This window comes from Falco biarmicus, chromosome W (assembly GCF_023638135.1).
Source record: "Falco biarmicus isolate bFalBia1 chromosome W, bFalBia1.pri, whole genome shotgun sequence".
Lineage (NCBI taxonomy): Eukaryota > Metazoa > Chordata > Aves > Falconiformes > Falconidae > Falco > Falco biarmicus.
In genome coordinates this window covers 18,337,429-18,359,089 of record NC_079310.1, presented here as the reverse complement: position 1 = coordinate 18,359,089, position 21,661 = coordinate 18,337,429, and the positions used below count along the sequence as shown (strand labels likewise).

The following is a 21,661-nucleotide window of genomic DNA, read 5'->3' as shown; positions in this document are numbered from 1 at the left end:
TTTAAGTTGTCACCTCTCTGGATTTCTGTTTGTTTTTGTTAATGTTCAGTTGCTCTGAGGAATGTAGACTTACTAGAATTATTTGCTATAAATTCAGGCCTACTTTCAAAATAACCATTCATTTTAGTTACCCTCTGGAGTTCACTGGTATTTGCTCATGACTTAGAAATGTGTTAGTGAGGACATCTGAGAATTTATTTAGAATGGTTGGAAGTATTAACAGCTATATAAAGAGAGCACTTTGATGCACTTCAGGCGATATGAAGAGGACATGTACTGGAGGAGAATGGAGGAAGAGCAGCATCACTGGGAGGACCGTCGCAGAATACCAGATGGAGGATATCCTCATGGTCCTCCAGGACCTCTAGGCCTGCTGGGAGTTAGACCAGGAATGCCTCCTCAGCCCCAAGGACCAGCTGTGAGTCTCTTAACTTGGGGGGGAATCATACTTACCAGGAGGCACGGTTAAGAACTATAAATTATTCAGTGCTACTTCAGCTGTCTCCAGTGTTTCTTAATAAAGGATTTGAAAAAGTGAAGAAAAAAATATATACCAATGAAACTGTGTAGATGGACCTGTCTTCCAAAATAAATCCACTTATATGACAAAAGGATGCCTTGAAGACAAATATTGTTTCTTCTGAAATACAAGTCATTCTGGGTTTGTGTACTAGTTCTTATTTAATTGCATTATACTTTATTTAGTTAATTGTGGAAAAATGTATGGATAATAAGTGGTTGGATTGTCAGTCCCACAGGGGATAATGGTTAGTGGTGGGTCATACTCTACCTGGAGTTCAGTAACAAGTGCAGTACCACGTGGGTTTATCCTGGGATTTGTCTCATTAGCATCTTATCAATGATCTGAAAGGTGCACACGCATTAGGTTTGCAGCTGACATGAAACTGAATTAGTTCAGGGTGGGACCTAGGCAGACTGGAGGAATGGACCAACAGGAACTTTATAGAATTCTGCAAGGACAAATGTCTAATGCTGCACTTGAGAAGGTCTAACCCCTTGCACTGAGGGACTGGGAAGTGACAGGCTGGGTAGCAGCCCAGCCCTGCTGGAAGGGACCTGGGGTTCTTGGTAGACAGCAAGCTGAACGTGAGCCAACTGTGTGCCCTGGCAGCAAGGAAGGCCAACAGCATCCTGGGTGATGTTAACAGGAGCATAATCAGTAGATAAAGGAAGGTGATCAGCTTTCATTAGACCCAAACTGCAATACTGCATTCAATTTTGAGCTTTCCAGTACAAGAAAGGTACTGATAACCCATATAGCAGGTTCATTGTGGAGCCACTGAGATGGTCAGAGGTCTGGAGAGCGTGCCCTGTGAGGAGAGATTTAAGGATCTGAGCTTCTTCAGCCTGGAGAAGAGATGGCTTCAGTGGGACATAATAGCTTTCTAATACCTGTGCATTATAAAGACAATGATGCTAGGCTCTTTATAGTTGTGAGGGGGCAAGATAAAACAACTTTAAGCTGAGACAAAAGAGGTTCAGACTGAATACAGGAATATTATTATTATTTTTTTCCTCACACAGATGTGCAGCTTCCATCTTTGGTGGTTTTCAAGAACCGACTGGATAAACCCCTGAGCAACATGATAAGGTCTTATAGCTGACCATGGTTTGCACAGGAGGTTGGACTAGAGGACCTACCTACCTAGATCCCTTCCTATTTGAATTCTGTGATTCTGTGAAAGCAATCATGGATACTTTATTTTGCAGCAGTATGCAAGTATTTCCCAATTAACGGAAAGAGAGTAGTTATTTAGGTTGGGGAGGTACTTTTGATCCTGGGATTTCATAATTTGTTTATTTTTGATACATTTCATGTTTTTTCAGACATGATTGATTGTGACCAGTGTAAGTTGTTAAGGACACTTCAGTTCATATTTTGTTACATTTCAATGATTTGAGGTTTGAATATTCTGTTGTTTAGCCACATGTTTGGGTTTTGCTCACATACCATCTGTGAACTTGGAAGTATACCCAAATTTCAGAAATGTACTTCTTTGTCTTTTAGCCTCTACGCCGCCCTGACTCCTCTGATGACCGTTATGTGATGACCAAACATGCAGCTATATATCCAACAGAGGAGGAACTTCAAGCAGTCCAAAAAATTGTTTCTATTACTGAGCGTGCTTTGAAACTTGTTTCTGACAATATGACTGACCATGAAAAAAGCAAGAGCAAAGAGGGAGATGACAAAAAAGATGGCAGTAAAGACAGGTATTTTTTTATTATTATTATTTTTTAGGAATTTCATCACTTGTTCCTGAAGTAATTTTATGGTTTTCCTTGCACTGTTATCAGTGCTTCCAGGGATTCTGTTCTCCTTGGGTTTTGATACAGCATAGGTTGCTGTGGCCTCAAGAGTATATGGAATACTCCACTCCTATTTTATTTCACTTTTCTACCTTCAGGATTAGTTTTATGGTTTTTATATTTTAAATGCAGCTTCTAATTATATTTCACAGAGCTTTGAAAGGAGTTTTACGGGTAGGCGTTTTGGCTAAAGGTTTGCTACTCCGTGGAGACCGAAATGTCAATCTTGTTTTGTTATGTGCTGAGAAGCCTTCAAAGATGTTACTCAGTCGTATTGCTGAAAGTCTTCCCAAACAACTTGCAGTAAGTAGTATTTAGATTTTTGGATTTTAATTTTTTTAAAGATACTGTAAAAATCTGTCCTCAAGTCAAATGTCTGCAGGGCTGACTGCTGCATTTCATAGCTCAGGTTCAGTTTCTTTTCATTTTCTGAGTGTTTTTATCTGAATTCAGGGACTATGCTGCATGTTTTGCTTTCTGTATATTGTATCCATGCAAGTGTCTAGGTGTTTGTGGTAGCAGCGTAGTATCGGTCATCATTTAATTGATTTCATTTAACTGGGAAGTAGAAATGAGCAGAAGAAAGACTATTATCCAGTTATCAGCAGTGATAGAGGTAACTTGTGCAGTGTTACAGGAAGCTTGTGCTCTGTATTAGATTTGTGTGGCAAAGTTTGGGGGGGGAGGCGCTACAGAGGTGGCTTCTGTGAGAGTATGCCAGAAGCTTCCCCTGTGCCTGACGGAGCCAATGTCAGCCAGCTCCAAGATGGACCTGCCACTGGCCAAGGCTGAGCCCATCAGTGACGGTGGTAGTACCTCTGTGATAACATATTTAAGATGGAGGAAAAAAAAACCACTTGCACAACAAATTGCAGCCGAAGAGAGGAGTGAGAATATGTGAGAGCCATAACACTGCAGACACCAAGGTCAGTGAAGAAGGAGGGGGAGGAGGTGCTCCAGGTGCTGGAGCAGAGATTCCCCTGCAGCCCATGGAGATCCACAGTGGAGCAGATATCCACTTGCAGCCTGTGAAGGACCCCACGCCAGAGCAGGTGGATGCCCAAAGGAGGCTGTGACCCCATGGGAAGCTGTGCTGGAGCAGGCTCCTGGCAGGACCTATGGAACTGTGGAGGGAGAGGAGCCCATGCTGAAGCAGGTTTGGTGTCATGGCTTGTGACCCTGTGGGGGACCCATGCTGGAGCAGTCTGTTCCTGAAGGACTGTGCCCTGTGGGAAGGACTCGCGTTGGAGAAGTTCATGGAGAACTGACTCCTGTGGGAGAGGGACCTCATGCTGAAGCAGGGGAAGAGTATGAGGAGTACTCCCCCTGAGGAAGAATAAGTGTCCAGAGACAACATGTGATGAACTGACCACAACTCCCATTCACTGTCCCCCTGTGCCACTTGGGGGGAGGAGGTAAAGAAATCAGGAGTGAAGTTGAGCCCAGGCAAAAGGGAGGGGTGGGGGAAGGTGGTTTTAAGTTTTGGGTTTATTTCTCATTATCCTATTCTGTTGGTAAAAAATTCAACTAATTTTCCCAAGTTAAGTCTGTTTTGCCCTTGATGGTAATTTTTGAGTGATCTCCCTGTCTTTATCTTGACCCATGAGCTTTTCATTCTATTTTCTCTCCCCTGTCAAGCTGAAAAGGGGGAGTGATAGAGTGGCTTTAGTGGGCACCTGGCATCCAGCCAAGGTCAAACTGCCACACTCTGCCTGAAGGTCAAAGTTCTCCATTAATGCTATTCTGTACTGATGTCTTGTTTCCAGTTTGTATGTGTCAGTGCTTTGTAGTCCCACAATTAGTTAACTAAGTCTTGTGGGTTTCTGTTTGTATATGTTTAGGGTTTTTTTAACTTGGGCCTTTAAAAAAAAACCAAAAACAACCAACCAACCTCACACCCCTCCCCCCCCCAAAGAAACCCCAAAAGTACATGCAGTCTTAAACCATTCAGCAGAATTCATATAAAGTATTTGCTGTATTTCCACAAGAAACGAAAGTACAGAATAAAGTCTTAAACTCCAGTGTGCTCTACTGAACAAAGCCTGTCTACCATCATTAGAGAATGCTTGTCACAGCATTACTATTTCAGTGTAGTCTGGTAAAATTCTTGGCAGAATCAGTGGCATGGTAGAAGCATTAGCAGGATCAGATTAGTTAAAGATAATCTTGGGTTTGTTCTTGTTTTGAAATATGCACATCTTGGTCTGGCTTTGTGAAGTTACTTGTCCCTCTGGTTTGTGGAAGACAGTGATAGAGGTGCTTACAGCTTCCTTTTGGGGGTATTTAGAGTTACTCAGTCTAGTTGCAAGAAGCAATTCTGAATAACCACCTTGTTACTCTTACTTTTTTTTTTTCTTTCCCTGGTGTTTATCTTACCCTTTGCTTTCATCAGAGGATGTTGTGATAGCCAAGTATGGAATGTGCCTAGCAGTACCCATCCTGTAACTACGAGCTCAAAGAACCACTGCATCTTTGTGCTTTTTAAAGGCTCCTATGTTCCAATGAGAAACATATCCAACTGGCATTTAAAGAAAAGCCTCGGTGCCACTTAATCTCAAACACTGTCAAGATTCTCGTTATGTTATTTACTTAATATATGGATTTTCTTTATGGGTGGTATTTTTCTTTTGCATGCTTGGTGACTGCTGTGTATTTTCATTAATGATTTGGAAACAATATGCAAATCCATATATATATATATATAAAAATTGTGAATACTGTTGTTTCTTTGAATGCAGAGATATCTGCTTCATATAATTATATTGCATTTCTGTTTTTCTATTAAAAAGACTATGTTGAAATCTATTTTCTTCCCCATACTTTTCTTGGCCACATTCTAATAGAAATTTCTGTTTCTCAATATTTAGGTAATAAGTCCTGAGAAATATGATATCAGGTGTGCAGTCCCAGAAGCAGCAATAATTTTAAATTCATGTGTGGAACCCAAAATGCAAGTTACTATCACACTGACATCTCCAGTCATTCGGGAGGAGAACATGAGGGATGGAGGTTGGGAAGTTGTTAAAGATGTTACTTCTTTCTCACCTGTTTTTATATGTTTATATATTCTGCTTAAGATGGCATTATGATCCTAGAAGGCAACATGCTGGCACAACTAATGTATTTGATTGAAACCTTGTTTTTCAACAACCAGTCTCGGTAGAGAACAGTTGGTTAAAATAAATGCTTATATGATGCTTTCATTTTTAAAAACTCTAACTTTATGTCCAACCTCAGCTTTCTGGAAAAGGTACAAACTTGACTCCCCACCCCCACCCCCCATAAAATTATGTGGAAAACTAAGTATTTTATAGCAAGTGTCTGTAAACTGATTTTCTAGAGCAGTCTTGCCCTAAGAGAAAGATTGTATGGTTTTAGAAAAATCAGAGGGGTTTGAGTTTAAACTGAATCAGTATTACCATCACTTACACATTCCAAATAGCAGCACCACTTAAAATGCACTTTTATAGTACTGTTGATGGTAACAGTGCTTCTAACTTTAAAAGATGATGCGATTTTTTTTTCCAGCTCTCTGAGGTTGCTTTTTGATCTGGAGTGCTTTTTGAGTATATTTAGGCTCCTGGTATTACAATCAGTCTTCTATCCAACTGGAAAACCCAGACTAGTACAATAAGAAATGGCTTTGTCATCAAGCTGAAGCAGAAGGTGGAGCTTGTAAATCAAATTGGTTTTGAAGTTCAGTTTCTCTGGTGCCAGCAGTGTTGCTTTAAGGGTCTGTTCTGTAACACTTTCAAAGCTCCAAAAGCTTTTAAGCCAACAAGCATGATTAATGTCTGCAGTACGTTGGTTCTTTTTGTTTACGGGTCAGATAAAATTAACTTTTGTTTCCTTTTAATCCTGTATTTTCATAGTTGAAAGCGATCATGGCTAACAAGGTTCTGGTGTTTGACAGTGAACCTACAGATAGGAAATCTGAGGCTATCTTAACACTTCTCATATGCAGGTTGAAAAAATCGTATGTGTGTATGTATACATGTACTTGTGTATATATGTACTTATATAAGCCACAGAGACCTTTTTTATTTCATCTCATCATTACTTGTCCTCTGAAATACTTGAGGTTTTTTTTTATATTGCATTAATAAATGTTCTGTAGCTAAGACTAGTGCATTGTAAGCAAGCTGTGTTAACAAAGTCATCCTACGTAATCAGAAAGAAAAACTTCAGGATGCATTCTCTAGTTTGGATGACTTCTGAAGAGTCTTTGAGTGCTTTGTACGTGATTTTTAAGCTGTGCATATTATTCCTAGCTATAAAGGCTTTGTACATGTACTATCACACCAAACCAATTTACTTGGTTTTTGACAGTCTAAGTGTAACATGATTCTTGGTTTGTCTGTGCTGAATCAGAATTCACGTATTATTTAAGCTTATAAAGAATAATTTAATTTGAAAGATTTGACTATTAAATTATGTTAACCATTAAATGCAGTTAACCTTAAACACCATGTTTATTTCTTAATGTACTGTGCAAAAGTGCAATATTGATTTCTGCTACAATACTCAATTTCAATTTTCCGGCCTAAAATTCTATGATATAGACTAAAAAGAAAATCAATTTCAAATTACTACAATCAATCCCTTAATTTATGCCACCTAAAGGAAGCAAATCTGTATTTTTGTCTGACCCACATGAGTTAAAATGATCACTGTGAGTTTATTCACTGGTGAATGCAGTACTGCCTCTAAGCAAGCAAAATCAAGTTAGATTTCTCTTCAAGACACTGAGCAGTATAAAATGGATGTGCAGAAAAGTTCACTTCTAAAACTAGAGCAAGTAGAAGACTGAATTGCAAATTATTGCAGCAAAGAAGGCCTTATTATAAAGACTGCTGCTTATTTGCTGCAGAGTAGTAGTATGTGTTTGTGGGTGTTTTTACTGCAGCTTCTCATGCTCTGTGTCTTACAGTGGTTTAAAGTTTGGTTTAGTTTTTGGGGTTTGTTTGGGTTTTTTTAGCTTGCTTGGGGAGCTTGTTCAGGTGATAAGGAAGGCTTTACCAGAAGAACAAGTTTGAGTAAAGATGAGACTGAGACTTGCATGTGGTGTAGAATCTTGTTTGATGTGTAATAATCCCATTACATGATAAAAGGCTAAAAAAATAATAATAAATACAGTGTGAAATAAAATTGTTAACCACATAGCTACTGTTCCTTGCAGTATTGTGCATTTGACAGTTTACCAAATCTATATATTCAAAGTACTCTAACCCCTGCTGTGGAATCTTTCCTTCAGCAAACAAAGTGTACATACTTAAAAACGCATATATGTGTGCGTCTTTTTTTTTCTTAGCTAACAGCCCTGGTCCAAAGCCTTCTAGCAGAGGGACTTGATTCCTGTCAGGGGTTGCTGCCAACACATCGGAAGGATTTTTGACCAAGGTTTTCTAAAGCTCAGTGTCACACCTGCCATGCTTTACAAAGGAGTGGGGTTGGATGCATACTCCTAGCATCTACTGTTACTTTGTGTGGGGTTTTTTTTCTATTTGTCTTTGTGTCTCTCCTAGAATTAAGGCAGTGTTCACACTAGTCTTGAAATAGTTGACTGGGTAATATGTATTTCTCATAATAAAACTTACCAAAATTGATATACCTGTTAGCTTTTAACAAAGAGGTAGTGTGGACACAGCATGTCTAACTGAAGATTAACCCCTTACGCTAGTAATAAGTTATGTAGGGTAAGAATTCATGCTTGTGTTTTGTAAATTAATTCATATTTTTTGTCTTAGTTTGACAGGGTGGTGTAGGTTAGGCATCTGAATTTAGTTAAATAGTCTTTAAGGGGTTAATCCTGAAATGTGAAACAGATGCAGAAATCCACAGATTAAGTATTACAAGAGTTTCCTTGATACATTTTTTCAGCCGATATATTCTCGGTGCAATAGGTGCCTTGCAACTTCTGACTAGAAGTAATTGAGTTTCAAATTATGTAGTGAATTATTGTGATAAAAGTTTGCACAGTGTTACCTATTTGCATATTAGTTTTAGAAGAATGTAAAATATTGATTAGGCTACTAGACCCAGCAGACCCAGATTTTTATTTTTAACTTTTCAATCTTACTTTGCCTCTCTTTACCTGCTGTGGGTTTTCTCCAAATGTACTCCTTGTCTTTTATATACAAGTTGTACTTGTTTCATCAGTTATCTTACCTGACACCTCTCTTGTATAAGTTTGGTGTTTGTTTTAAATGAAATACCGTTTTAGATGTCTTCATTTGCTCTGTAAATGCCTTGTTAGTGTAGTTTTTCTTCTTTCCAATTTAACATATAGTCCATAAGTTTTAATATCTGTGCGAGAAGATACCCAGGTTCTTCTCAGCTTTGTTCTTATTTTGAAATCCTCTCCCTTTTAGCCCAGTGCAGAGCAATGGAACTGTCCTATAAAAAAAAATGCCCAAATCTGAATGTAGTACTTCAGATTGAGTTTATTTATTATATTGCAAAGTTGTAGCATGATGTTCATTCATGGCTTTTTAGTTCTCTGTATGGTAAAGTATCCTACTATTTATTTTACATCTGTGTATAAATAGGTGGTTTCAGAGCTGTCTCTCTGCAGCATCCCTAGAACCTTCTCCTTGTTGGCATGTTTTGTGAGACTCAAAATATATACAAATTTTATTCTCAGACTTATCTAAATTTATATATTGCTGGAGTAAACTATATTGTTCCATACAGCCGGCTCCTGTGAAATGAGTGCCATTGAGCAAGGGCTTTTTCTTTCCTCTTCTCTGGTGTATCGCCAGCTATGCTACCAATATACTTTGTCACTAGTCACAATAGCCATTTTCATAATTAGTAAAACAAAGAGCCTTTAAAGTTGATCATTGCATTATATCCCTACAGTTTTTAAGTAACCTGAAGATACCATTTCATATTGTTCAGTGGTTCCAGTTTCATTGATTAAGCCACTTCCAAAAGGGCCTTGTGGTCTTTTCCTTTTGGGAAACAAAGCAATTGGTTTGATAATTTAATTAATCATGAACATTTAAATAAACAAGATCTACTATATTTTCTTTATTTTTCAGACATTCTGCTTTGTGTTTTAAACTATTCCTTGCTTTTTTTTCCCCTGCTGAATCTTAAGTAAAGCAATCGCTTTTCAAATCCTTTGCATCCTGAATGATATTGGAGCATGTATATCATGGGCTGAGGAATGTGAGTAATAGAGAGAGTACTAGAAAGTAATGGAGCTCTTAATACTGAAGAGCATTTCATGTTCCTTTAGTCAGTTTTTTTAAAAGCAAAATAATTTCTATTTTAAGGTATGATAAAAATTTCATTACTAAACGTCTAGTGCTTTTAAGATTTATTTTTTTTATATACTTAGTTTTTCTTTAAAAGAGTAGGTCCCAAATAAAACATGACAAAATTTACAAGAAATTAAGTTTGAATGTTTCTATTTGGTTAAAGTGGATTTTTGTGTTCCTTCTGTCTTGTGTTCTCTGTGCTGGTGCACTGTGTCCAACCATCCTTCCTGCAGTATTTAATTTTAGGGGATATGTGTTTTTCCAGTGTTAGCTTGAATAAAGAATTACTATGCATTGCATAATCTGCAATGCATTCAAAAATAACCTGAGAGCTATGCTCTTGATCTTCATACTGGGTTGATGCCCTAATCCTAATTGAATGGCTTTTATTGAGCATTTACATTTGTTGTTCAAGTGTTTAAACTTTAAATGGCACGTGTGACACTGAATCTACTTTAAGGAAGTGTCTTGCTCACCTGGTCAAACACCCATTCCTCACTGCATTTTGCCAATTCAATCCATTTTAGATGTAACCTCGGGTATGGTGAAAGATCCACCGGACGTCTTGGACAGGCAAAAATGCCTTGACGCTCTGGCTGCTCTACGCCACGCTAAGTGGTTCCAGGTTCGGAACATAATTTTACTTTCTTCTTGTAGCCTTATGAGAGATAAGTTCAGTTGCAATATAAATGTTTAATTGTGTGCAAACACTCAGCATTGTTCATGCTAATAATACATAATATTTTTCTGGTCCCTAAATTTAAATGTAGAAGGTTGAGTATGGAAGAACTGCTTTATGCAGATATTGCTCATTTGAATTTCACATTATTTTTTTTTATTATTTATATTTTTTTTTTTGCCATTGAGAAGTTGATGTTGAAAGCTTGACTCGCTTGGGGTGATCATGTGTCGTATATTTGTTATATATTCCATAAGGCTGCAGAGTAACTGTTTTAAATAATGGATTCTGTGTTTAAAGCTTTGGGTTTAGATTTAAGACTTTTTTTCCTATTTCTTTAAGTGTATTAAGTGTAGAGAATGAAGGGCGAGAAGTAACTGTTTGGTTTAGTGACTTTGCATTCTGGCAAAGGCACGATAAAGAAACCAAACAGATTCCCTTGACCTTTCGGTCTCTATACCCATTTCTTAGACCTTTACTTTATTTCTAATATAGAAACATACTGTATTTATTGTTACAAGTGAACATAGGTCAAAGTGCACAGGGGATCAAGAAATATTATTCTTGTATAGCCTGTGCACTTTGACTTCCACCACCTTAAATTACTAACCCTGTATAAAATACTGCTGTGAATGGCAGCTCATGGAATAAAGTTGTAGAATGATTGATTTGTTTCAATCTTGTATCTGAGCTTCCATTGAACAGTGGTGTTTTAGTCTTTCAACAAGCCCTATTTGCTGTAGGTGCTGGGATTAATTAATATGATTTTGTGTTGCTCACAAGGCTAGAGCTAATGGTCTGCAGTCCTGTGTGGTTATCATACGTATTCTTCGTGACCTCTGTCAACGGGTTCCAACTTGGTCTGATTTTCCAAGCTGGGTGAGTAATGTACTTTTGAATGAGTCTTTCTAAAGTACATGGTACTGCAAGTAAAGCGTAGGAAAGTGTTACTACAGTTTAAAAATGTAGACTTTTTCAAGGAGTAATGTAGGGTTTTGTTTGGTTTGGGGGGGGCTTTTCTCCCCCCAACAAATGATCCAGATTCCCTCTAAAAATTTAATTTTCTGAAGTTTTGTCATTTGCAACTGAAATTGTTTTTTCAAAAGGAATTTTCCTGTTCTTTTGAATTCTTTGTGGGTGGAATTCTTCTTCTAGGCTTTAGCGTTTTTTCCTTTACTCTCTATATAAAAATTTATTTTTTTCTAACCACCTAATCTGAATTGCTTGAACTTTACTGAAACTGATTGAAAGTAATGTCAACTGTGTCCAGATAGCTCTCTGATAACAGAAAGGCTACTTGAAAGAACAAATCACAGTAATTCCTGTGCTCATTAATATATCCTTTCTACAAGATGAAATACCACAGTACTAGTCTGTGGATGTGTCAACATTAGAATTTTAATCAGTGTAACTTAGAAACAGATCTCTAGGTTGTACCCAGTTACCTCTCTCAATTCTTGCAGCCAAGTGTTCTTGGAGCATTCCTTTTACATTGACTACCTTAAATGATGCTCTCCAGAAGTGCAACTTGTGCTCCAAATATTAACAGATGTTCAATCTGTGAACTGGAAAAAGCTAGTCTGAAACAAAATCTCTGAAATGTATATGTGCGGAGGTAAACTCAGCTCTGACTGTTTTGTTTCATAGACCAAATCCTCTTGTACTGCGCTACTTCCTAATGTAGATTTTTCAGTTTTGGCAGGAAGAGCACTAACGTCAAGACAGTTACAGTAGTTTGCATTATTTCAATGAGAAATGTTTTACAACTGTACTAAGCTTGCAGATAATTTTATTAAATTACTTCTGATGATATTTATTGCTTCTGGAAAAAATGTAGAGCAGTTATTTGGTTTTTTAAATATTTAAAGTAAAAAAAAGTAATCCCGTTTCCATGCTATACTTGATGAAAGATACGCTGTGCAAATATAGCTTAAAAGAAGCTAAGAAGTATGTGCCCTCAATATCGCTATGATACTGAGTTGCCAAAGAATAAACCCTGGCATACTTTTAGAAAAGCATCCTTAGAGCTACTGCAACACACAGCAGGCACATAGATGAAGAATAAGTAATGTTGTTTCTTATTTCTCATAATATCTGTTCTTCAGTGTATTGTATGAGGATCCAAAAGAACTAGAGTTGAATAAATGCAATAACATGATCTGCTTTTTTTTCTTTCCTACTGTATTTTGCTTCATACTTGAAAATAACTAAATTACTGTTGCTAAAACTCAAAAGATTGATCCTGAGTGTCACAGTGGGAATATGGAAATACCGTGCTCAAGAATTGAAATCTGTCATTTAAATTGAGCTAAAATAGAAAGGAATGGGCACCCTTAGTGAAGGATTGTAATCAACACTGCCTATAGTTACTTGCATGCATTAGAATAGACGTTTACTCTTGGATAATGAAAATAAAAGGCAACATATGAACAACTGTAAACTCAGGAGAGGAATCAAAAAACACACTCCCAAAAATCCCTACCAAAAAACAAGAGACACATATTGTTTGAAAATGAAACTTGCCAAAGGGGTAGTATTGAAACATCCATTTAATGCTGAGAAAGCTAAGGAAAGCTATTCTTTATTTGTGCAAATTTCTTTTATGGATTTTTCTGGAAAAAATAGTCCAATAAAAGTGAACAATGGACATATTCACAGAAAAAAGGCAATATTTTAAATACAGATAATAATTTAAACCATTTTCACTATTATCAAATAATGTGTGAATTTTAGAAAACCTGTTTATCATCAAGGTTTTGGGTTTTTTACACTCGTTTAACATCTGAGTTAGTGTTAGCCTATATCCAAGAAAAAACTTGCTGTGAACTTCAGTTTTGCTAAACTGAAGAACTAGTAACCGCTTAAACATTAGAAGGTCATGAAATTTTTGATGCTTTAAGTTTCTGTATTCTTGTAGAAAAAAATAATTTCTCTGTAGCATCCTGTTAATTTCATTAGATGAATCAAATTCATCATTTCATACTGTGTGCTGTTTATTCATGTGGCTGATGGATTCCGGTGGCCCACCATGTTTCATGCTCTCAAAAAATGTCTGGACATGTTGTCTACCTGCATGTGTAGGCTACTACTGTATAAATTTCTACAAAACTTTTGGACAACTTGTGATGAGAAGCAGCATATCAGTATCAGGACTCAATGTTAATCTTGTAGCAGCTCTCTTTTTATTCATCATTATAAAATATCTAAAATATTTTTTTTCCATTTTTAACTGAAAGTATTCTGTGATGTGTAATATTCTTCAAAATTCCAGTATCAGAAGTTCTGTATTGAACACCAGTAGTAGCTTTTTTAAATTTTAATCAATCTTCTAAATTGGCTGGATTTTCTTATTGTTGGTCTAGGCTATGGAGTTGCTTGTGGAAAAAGCAATTAGCAGTGCTACTGGACCACAGAGTCCTGGGGATGCACTGAGAAGAGTTTTTGAGTGTATATCTTCAGGAATCATCCTTAAAGGCAAGTTGCATTTGATCAGTGTCTGTATATTTATGCTTAACTAATGTAAAATCTGTAATCTTGGTTGAAATAAGGTAGAGATGTGCTACTAATTAGCCTAACCATTGTAGGTGGTCCTGGCCTTCTGGACCCTTGTGAGAAAGATCCTTTTGATACACTCACTGTAATGACAGACCAGCAACGAGAGGATATTACTTCAAGTGCGCAGGTAAGGAAAAATATGTGTGAAGTAACTAAATTTGATGGCTGGGTTTTTTGCTGGGTTTGTTTTGTTTGGTTTGTTTTTTTAAAAATTGAGCTATACGGTGTACAGGAATTTTCCTTTTTTAGGATATAGTCTTGTTTTTCAGATGATCAGTCTAGGCAATGAAAATGACACAACAGAGGATGTATAATAGTGTTCATTTTTGCACTAAAATTAATGTATTTCCTGAAAAGTTTGAAGCACTCCCATCTATATATATCTCTCTCTCCATAAAAATGCTCACTATACAGCAGTATGTTATTAGATTTAAAATTACATTGGCATTTAATATTTTATAAATAAATCTGTGTATGTTTAATTTTTAATACTGTATCCACTTACAGTATTGACCAATCGCACTTGCATCTTAAGAGGTTACTGCCCCTACCTCTTCATTTGATCCTTTTGCTAAATTTACTAATGTGTAATGGGACATGTGACAAGCCTTGGCTGCTTCAGTGCAAGTCCAGCAACTAAAACACATGTATATTATTTTTAAGCTAAGATGATGTACTTTGTACAGAAGCAGCAAATGTGACATACACATTTTATTGTGTTGACTTTTGTTGGGGGAAGGAAGAGGGGGATAATAAGAGCTAAGGATAATATCATACACTACTACTGTTCTTCATTAATTGTTTGACAAAGTACTTAAAATTGACATTTGTTTCATAACAGAAATATCTTCTTTCTACCCTTTTTCTAGTTTGCACTGAGACTCCTTGCATTTCGTCAAATACACAAAGTTTTAGGAATGGATCCGTTACCACAGATGAATCAACGCTTCAACATCCATAATAATCGTAAAAGGAGAAGGGACAGTGATGGAGTTGATGCATTTGAAGCAGAGGGAAAAAAAGACAAAAAAGATTATGATAACTCTTAAAAACATTTATCATCACTGCTAGGATCGAAGGTGATGAAAAGTCCATTTGTTGCCTTGTTTTTAAATGGACATAATGTCTGTTTAAAACATCCAAAACCAACTCTGTAATTAGATTTGGAAGAGAACAACCTAGCTCTTCTGTGAGATTCTGAATATTTTAATGGATGTACTGTATCAGACAAATTATGGATGGAAAGACTGCAAATGGAAATTCTGTTGTCATTAGAAAAAATAGTTTGAAAATGTTTTCCTCATTGCATTTTCTTTCAATGTGTTGCTAACTTTAGTACCTTTTCTTCTTTTTTGTCTTTTTTATTAACAAGTGCACTGTCATCTTATCTTGACTGTCTTTAATGCAGCATTTGTGCTTCTGTTGATATGTGTATTTTGACTTTTTACTTAGAAGGTTTTTTGTTTGCCTTTGACACTAGTTGTATAAGTTACTTTGTGTTAGATAGTATAAACTGTTCCCCTCCCAGTTAATATTTTACAGAACTTTATTTTGTAAAGCGAGACTGCAGGATTATGGAGATTTTTTTCCTGAATGTGAAGGGGTTACAACACATAATTTTCCTGCCATTTGAGTGCTCAGAATTAAATGTTTTTGCAATCTTGTGGCATTTGTCTCCTTAGTGTGACATAACAGTGTAATTAGGGCAATTTTGTTTTAATCTAATAAAATTTGCTGTTGTGCTTTAGCAGTATAAAAACTAATATATACAGTATGGTCTTACAACAGTTGTTGTAAGATGATGATGGCACCTGCCACAACCCTACAGGACCAAGACAGTACATTTTCAGCCAGTCTAAGCAGGCAGTCAAAGCTAGAATAACAGCATCAATGACAGATGTAGACACCCAAATGCAAGAGGTAATTGGAATACAGGGGTCATGTCCAAAACATCTGCCTTCCCTCACATACCCATCTCCTCAGTACCTTGCAGCTCACTAGGCATTTCTGTTTCTGCACCAAAATGTGGGCAGAACAGCCCATCTAAGCAGCTCAGCACCCAATGACAACCCTAAATCCAGCTAGGACCCAGAAACCCAGTAGGTCAAGGACATTAAAATGCTTCCTAAGAGGCCCACCTGAGGAGCATTCTTTACACACACTGAACAAAGAGGACCTGGAAAGAGCAGAAGCTGATGCTCTTGGTCTCATGGCTAATGGCATTCAGGAGAAAGACTTCATCAGCTAATCAGCCTGAGAGCACTCAAGATCATATTTTTAGGTAGTGTCCCAATCTTTAGGTGAAGTGGTCTCTAGGGTGGGACACTCTTGAGCCTTCCCCTTGCTCACAGCTGACACTGCGAATGTTTGGGCCAGAGACAGGGAACACAACCTTTGTAGCAAGAGAAGTGGAATCTGGTCCCTAGACTGTGACCATGTTCTAACTCAATGACTGCTTAATGTAAAATACATTTACTTATACTGGTCTTGTCTAAGAGCAAAAAACAGAACATCCCTGCAAGGGCTGCTGCAGGCCCCAAAGATTGAGGAAATATATTTCTTCTAATCTCAGCACTTAATGGATCTCTGTTTCAGAGCAGAATTTAAATGCATGTCTTGTGTAAAGGGATTGTCATACAGGACACCGGTTGTCTTGGATATTTCTCGCTGATCTGTTTTTGAACAGTATTTCAGTTGCTTGGTATCACTTTTTACACACCAGCATCACTTAATGGAACACAACATCTTTGGTTCAGAATGCTGTATAAGGCTTTTCTTTTTTAAAATAAAAAAATCAACCCTCTTATACTGATAACCAACAGGTCTTAACACCAAAACAAATTTGTGAAGTGAAATCCAGAATGTTTGCTGAGGTCTGAAACGGTAATTCTCAGGATTTGCAAAAAAAATAATTTAAAACCGCTGCACAGAGTTCATTTTCAAAGGCTGCAAATTAAAACTTCCCCTAAAGGCTGCATGCACTGCAACTGCATGCATAATTTTATTTACATGCATAGAATTTAGATCTAGCCTATCCCATCCAGTAACAGACTTTTAAAGACTGAAAATATAATTGGCATCCATCTCCAATAATAAAAATTACACTTCCCAGGCACCCTTTGATTTCAGTAGCAGATGGTATGCAGTTGCCTCTGAGAGACACTTTTATGACTGTGAATGATTTGCAGTGAGTCTTGATAAATGAGCACTTGATCTAATCACCAGCCTGCTTTAAAGTGAGCATTCCTCCAGCAACACTAAATCCCAGGCCAGCTTCTCCTCCTTTGCACAAGACTACAAAGTATGCATCTTCTTTGGTCTAGCAGAAAAATGGGGGTGGAAGGAGGAGGAAACCGAAACCAAAACCAAAGATCAAGACTAAGTTCCCACAAAAATTACAAATTCCCAGTGCCCTCAGATTATGGCAGGTGAAAAAAAAGCAACTCAAGGAATTAAAACTGAGATGTAAAAGACATTTCTGTTCATGCTACAGATGAGTAGCAGCCATTTAGAACTCAGGCGATAACAGAAATATCTTCAGTCAGTCCAAGGCTAGAAAGCAAAGTCAAAATTAGGCTAGTGGAAGCGTATTAAACCTTGGGCAGCCTAATTTTCACAGGCTGTAATCAACTTTGTGTTGCTGGACATTTTGCAGTCAAAACTGACTAGTTCCCATACACCTTTCTGGACCAAGCACTGTACTTTCCAGGGAACTGCTAACACTTTTTTTATCCCATTTCTCCTTCCTCTTGAAAGGCAGTTACAAAGATGTAATGGAGGGCAGTTATATTAACCTCTTTTCAGTAGTGCTGGACAGTCTTGCAAGGGGCAGTGACTACAAATTGAAGCTTAGGAAGGTTAGACAGGACAGCAGGAAAAACTGTTTCACTTGGGAGATGAAAGTAATGAGCCTGTTAGTAATCCAAACGGGACTAAGCTGTGCTGTTGTGGAAATAGGAGCATCCAGCACAGAAAAGGGACTGGCACAGATCTGCACCAGGGCTGAACTTGGCTCCAGACCAGAATGAAGGTGTAAAGCTGATTTCTTTGAAGTGATGGGCTGCTGCCAAAATACAGAATTTGTCATGAGAGAGTAGTCCTGTCCAGAAAGCTTGGTGCTGTTTTCTGAATAGTTATTAGGACAAACCAGACACAGTTACAGAAACTGCATTTTGCAGTGTAAGGGGGACTATAAGCAAGCATTCGGTAGAGCAAGGGGATAGAAACCATCTGTGGGGCAGAGCATCAGAAGTGAGGAGTAGTAAGCAGGTGTCTCAGCTTTTTCCCAGGATCCCATCCAATATCAGTGATTTCCAGAAAATGCCAATGCTAAAATTAATGGTGCATCATTAGAAACCAACCTCTTAATCTATTTAGCATTAAATAACGTATTTAGTTAACTAAACTCAACATTTTAAATCAGCATTTGCCTTTTAATTTAGTTTCATAAGGCACAGGGAACCACAGACTATTATTGCTGTTTGGTAAAACAACAGTCAAATTCTTGGCCTCTCTGTGTATGTTTTTGTCAAATAGTGGCCCTGGAAGATTTTTTGCATTCAAGGCATTCCTGAAAAACACAGAGCCAATGTCAGAAACTGATGCCACCCTGCTCCACATCACTGATCTATCAGTGCTCAAGGAGAGAAGAGCAGTCAGGGCTGAACATTTTGGGTCACAGTCTTTTGTAGCTGCCAAGACCCTTCTCACCTGTTCTTGTGAGAATAGCTTTATGTTAAGCTAGAAATAATAAAGTCAGTTAAATATCTAGGCTAGCCCCCTTCAAAGTGCAGCAAGGGTAACAGAAACATACTTGTATCTTTGACTGTTGGGTACTAAAGCAAGCCTTTTTGTTTAAGAGGTCAGATTCTTTCTAACCCTTGCTACCACAAAATAATTTTCTTACAACGGGGAAGAAAAAAATAATAAAAAATCAGAGGCTCAGATGTTAGAGGGTTGTGCGAGGACCACGTGTCCTGAGCCAGTCAACAACACAGTCTGAACTCTGGCTTCCCATTGCTGAGGTTGTGCATTTCCTCCCTTCCCAGCTCTCAATGCTGTCCTCAGCTAGCACATGTACTATGGAGCACAGACACCTGGCTATGGATGCTTATTGCTTTACTTGGCCACACAGTGGATGCACAAGGCCTCCAGTGACGACAACTACCTGCTGGGCTTTGAGAAACATCACTACAATAACTGCATATCATGTTTTTGAGGCAGGTTAACACAAATTAAGTCCTTGCAGTGCATAGGCAAGTTATTCTCTCAAAATTTCTAAGGAACTCGCCTAGAAGAAATGAGAAACACAATATGAAAGAGTTCAAATCTTCAGCCTCTCTTCAGCCTGTTAGCTGAAGATCATTGGTCATAGACATTTAAACAGTAAAATGCCTGTATATTTATTTTTTATATTAGTAACACTTATTGAATGCTAGCAGTAATTTCAGCACTGTTCAGAGCAAAAGATGATGACAAATTCTTTCCAGGGAAGCTCTCAGTCTGAATCAGGCAGTCCATCTCATTTTTCAGCAATTGCATAACTATGAAGAACTGTCCTATTGTACATTTAAATTCAGCATTTGACTAGCATAAAAATTTCCAGCCTACATGCCATACTGGGCTTAAATATGGATAAGAGACTATGCAGACAAGGAATGCATTCCAGAAAGCATTGACTTATTTATAAATATTTGGGTTCTCAGACTTTGAAAAGTGACATAAGCAATCTCTCCAAGACCTCACGCAAAATACTTTAAAGAACACGTAATTACTTTTGGCCAAAAGTACAATCCAATACTAATTTTTTCAGAAAATCTACCAAACCCTCTTGGCTCGTGAAGCTCCTGGGACTTACAAGCTTTAGCTATGCTGTCCCTGGAAGGAGGTAAAACTGGGTATTTTGGGGAGGTCCTGTTCCCCCCAGCCTGTTCTACATTTGAAATAGCAACCTTTGTGAATAAGACTCAGAAATGATCTAAATGCGGCTCAGCCAGCAGTTTTGTGGACCAGATGTTAGTTTCCTCTCCAGTGATGGCATTATTTTATCAAATTCTGTTCAAATTTAAAAAGGGTATGGAGGGACATATCCCTAAACCACAAACACTGCAAACAGGGAAGCAATGTTCGGGCAATCATTTCATTTTGGTGGCCTTCTTTAAACACCTAAATAATTAAGCAGGTTATCTTAATGCAATAACCAGTTTCCACAGAAGAAAACAAAAAGGGCACAGGAGTCTTACAAACCCTCTGTGGTGGTTTGACGTTGGCTGAACACCAGATGCCCACCAAAGCTGCTCTATCAGTCCCTTCTTCAACTGGACAGGGGAAAGAAAATATAACAGAAAGCTCATGGGTTTAGATAAGGACAGGGAGATCACTCAACAATTACCATCACAGACAAAACAGACTCATCTTGGGGAAATCGGTTTAATTTATTAGCATTCAAATCAGAGTAGGATAATGAGAAATAAGAACAAATCTAAAACCACCTTCCCCCTACCGCTCCCTTCTTCCTGGGCTCAACTTCACTCCTGAATTTTCTACCTCCTCCTCCTGAGCAGCACAAGGGGATGGGGAATAAGGGTTGTGGTCAGTTCATCACACGTTCTCTCTGCTGCTCCTTCCTCCCCACTCTCTTCCCCTGCTCCAGCATGAGGTCTCCCACAGGAGACAGTCCTCCATGAACTTCTCCAACACGAGTCCTTCCCACAGGAGAACTTCATGAACTGCGCCAGCATGGGTCCCTCCCATGGGGTGCAGTCCTTCAGGAACAGACTGCTCCAGCGTGGATCCCCCACAGGGTCACAAGTTCTGCCAGCATATCTGCTCCAGTGTGGGCTCCTCTCCCTCCACAGTTCCATAGGTCCTGCCAGGAGCCTGCTCCAGCACAGCTTCCCATGGGGTCACAGCCTCCTTTGGGCATCCACCTGCTCTGGCGTGGGGTCCTTCACAGGCTGCAAGTGGATATCTGCTCCACTGTGGATCTCCATGGGCTGCAGCAGGACAGCCTGCCTCACCATGGTCTTCACCATGGGCTGCAGGGGAATCTCTGCTCTGACACTTGGAGCACCTCCTCCCCCTCTTTCTTCGCTGACCTTGGTGTCTGCAGAGTTGTTTCACATATTCACACTCCTCTCTCCTGCTACAATTTGTTGTGCAGATTTTTTCCCCCCTTCTGATATATGTTATCACAGAGTCTTTACCACCATAGATGATTGGCTCAGCCTTGGCCAGTGGCAGGTCCATCTTGGAGCCAGCTTCCATTGAACACAGAGGAAGCTTCTAGCAGCTTCTCACAGAAGCCACCCCTGTAGCTCCCCCCCAAAAAATCTTGCCATGCAAATCCAATACACCTTCCATCAGCTACTTTCTGGAATTGCAAGCCACCAGTTCAGCATTAAACAAGATAAATTCAGTTTCCATGATCTCAGCTTCTAGCAAAAGGCAGGTGCTTCCAGGCACAGAGAGGAGCAGAGCTTCCCCTGCATGGTGGAGAAAGTGGATCTGACCCAGATGGTTGGTGGAAAGTTAAGTTCTGATGTGTAATTATTGGTAAACCCAGGAGTTTCTCAGCTGTAAAAATGACTGAAATAGAGACATACTTCTCCACTTAAAACAGGTCTGTTTATTGTGCCTCAAAACTGATGAGAGGAAACAACCTTAAGTTGCACCAGGGGAGATTTAGATTGGATATTAGGAAAAATTTCTTCGCTGAAAGGGTTGTCAAGCATTGGAACAGGCTGCCCAGGGAAGTGGTTGAGTCACCATCCCTGGGGATATTTAGAAGACCTGTAGATGGTGGCGTTTAGTGGTGGACTTGGCAGTGTTA

General features: G+C 38.5%; 1 protein-coding gene across 8 annotated transcripts in view; it reads left to right on the top strand.

The window, feature by feature from the left end:
- Positions 1-15,494, top strand: part of LOC130141962 (zinc finger RNA-binding protein) — a 46,381-nt gene extending 30,887 nt beyond the window's left edge. For 4 of the 8 annotated variants that reach the window (XM_056323303.1, XM_056323302.1, XM_056323301.1 and 1 more), the window contains 9 exons: positions 256-418; positions 2,030-2,235; positions 2,484-2,634; positions 5,199-5,340; positions 10,124-10,221; positions 11,059-11,154; positions 13,638-13,749; positions 13,860-13,957; positions 14,700-15,494. In XM_056323303.1, coding sequence (XP_056179278.1) covers positions 256-418; positions 2,030-2,235; positions 2,484-2,634; positions 5,199-5,340; positions 10,124-10,221; positions 11,059-11,154; positions 13,638-13,749; positions 13,860-13,957; positions 14,700-14,879 — 1,246 coding nt within the window. In that variant the 3' untranslated portion in view covers positions 14,880-15,494. Of the gene's footprint in view, positions 1-255; positions 419-2,029; positions 2,236-2,483; positions 2,635-3,206; positions 3,747-5,198; positions 5,341-7,642; positions 7,813-10,123; positions 10,222-11,058; positions 11,155-13,637; positions 13,750-13,859; positions 13,958-14,699 lie in introns of those variants that run through there. The other 4 variants (XM_056323304.1, XM_056323307.1, XM_056323306.1 and 1 more) reach the window with 4 other exon arrangements.
- The last annotated feature ends 6,167 nt before the right edge of the window (positions 15,495-21,661 follow it).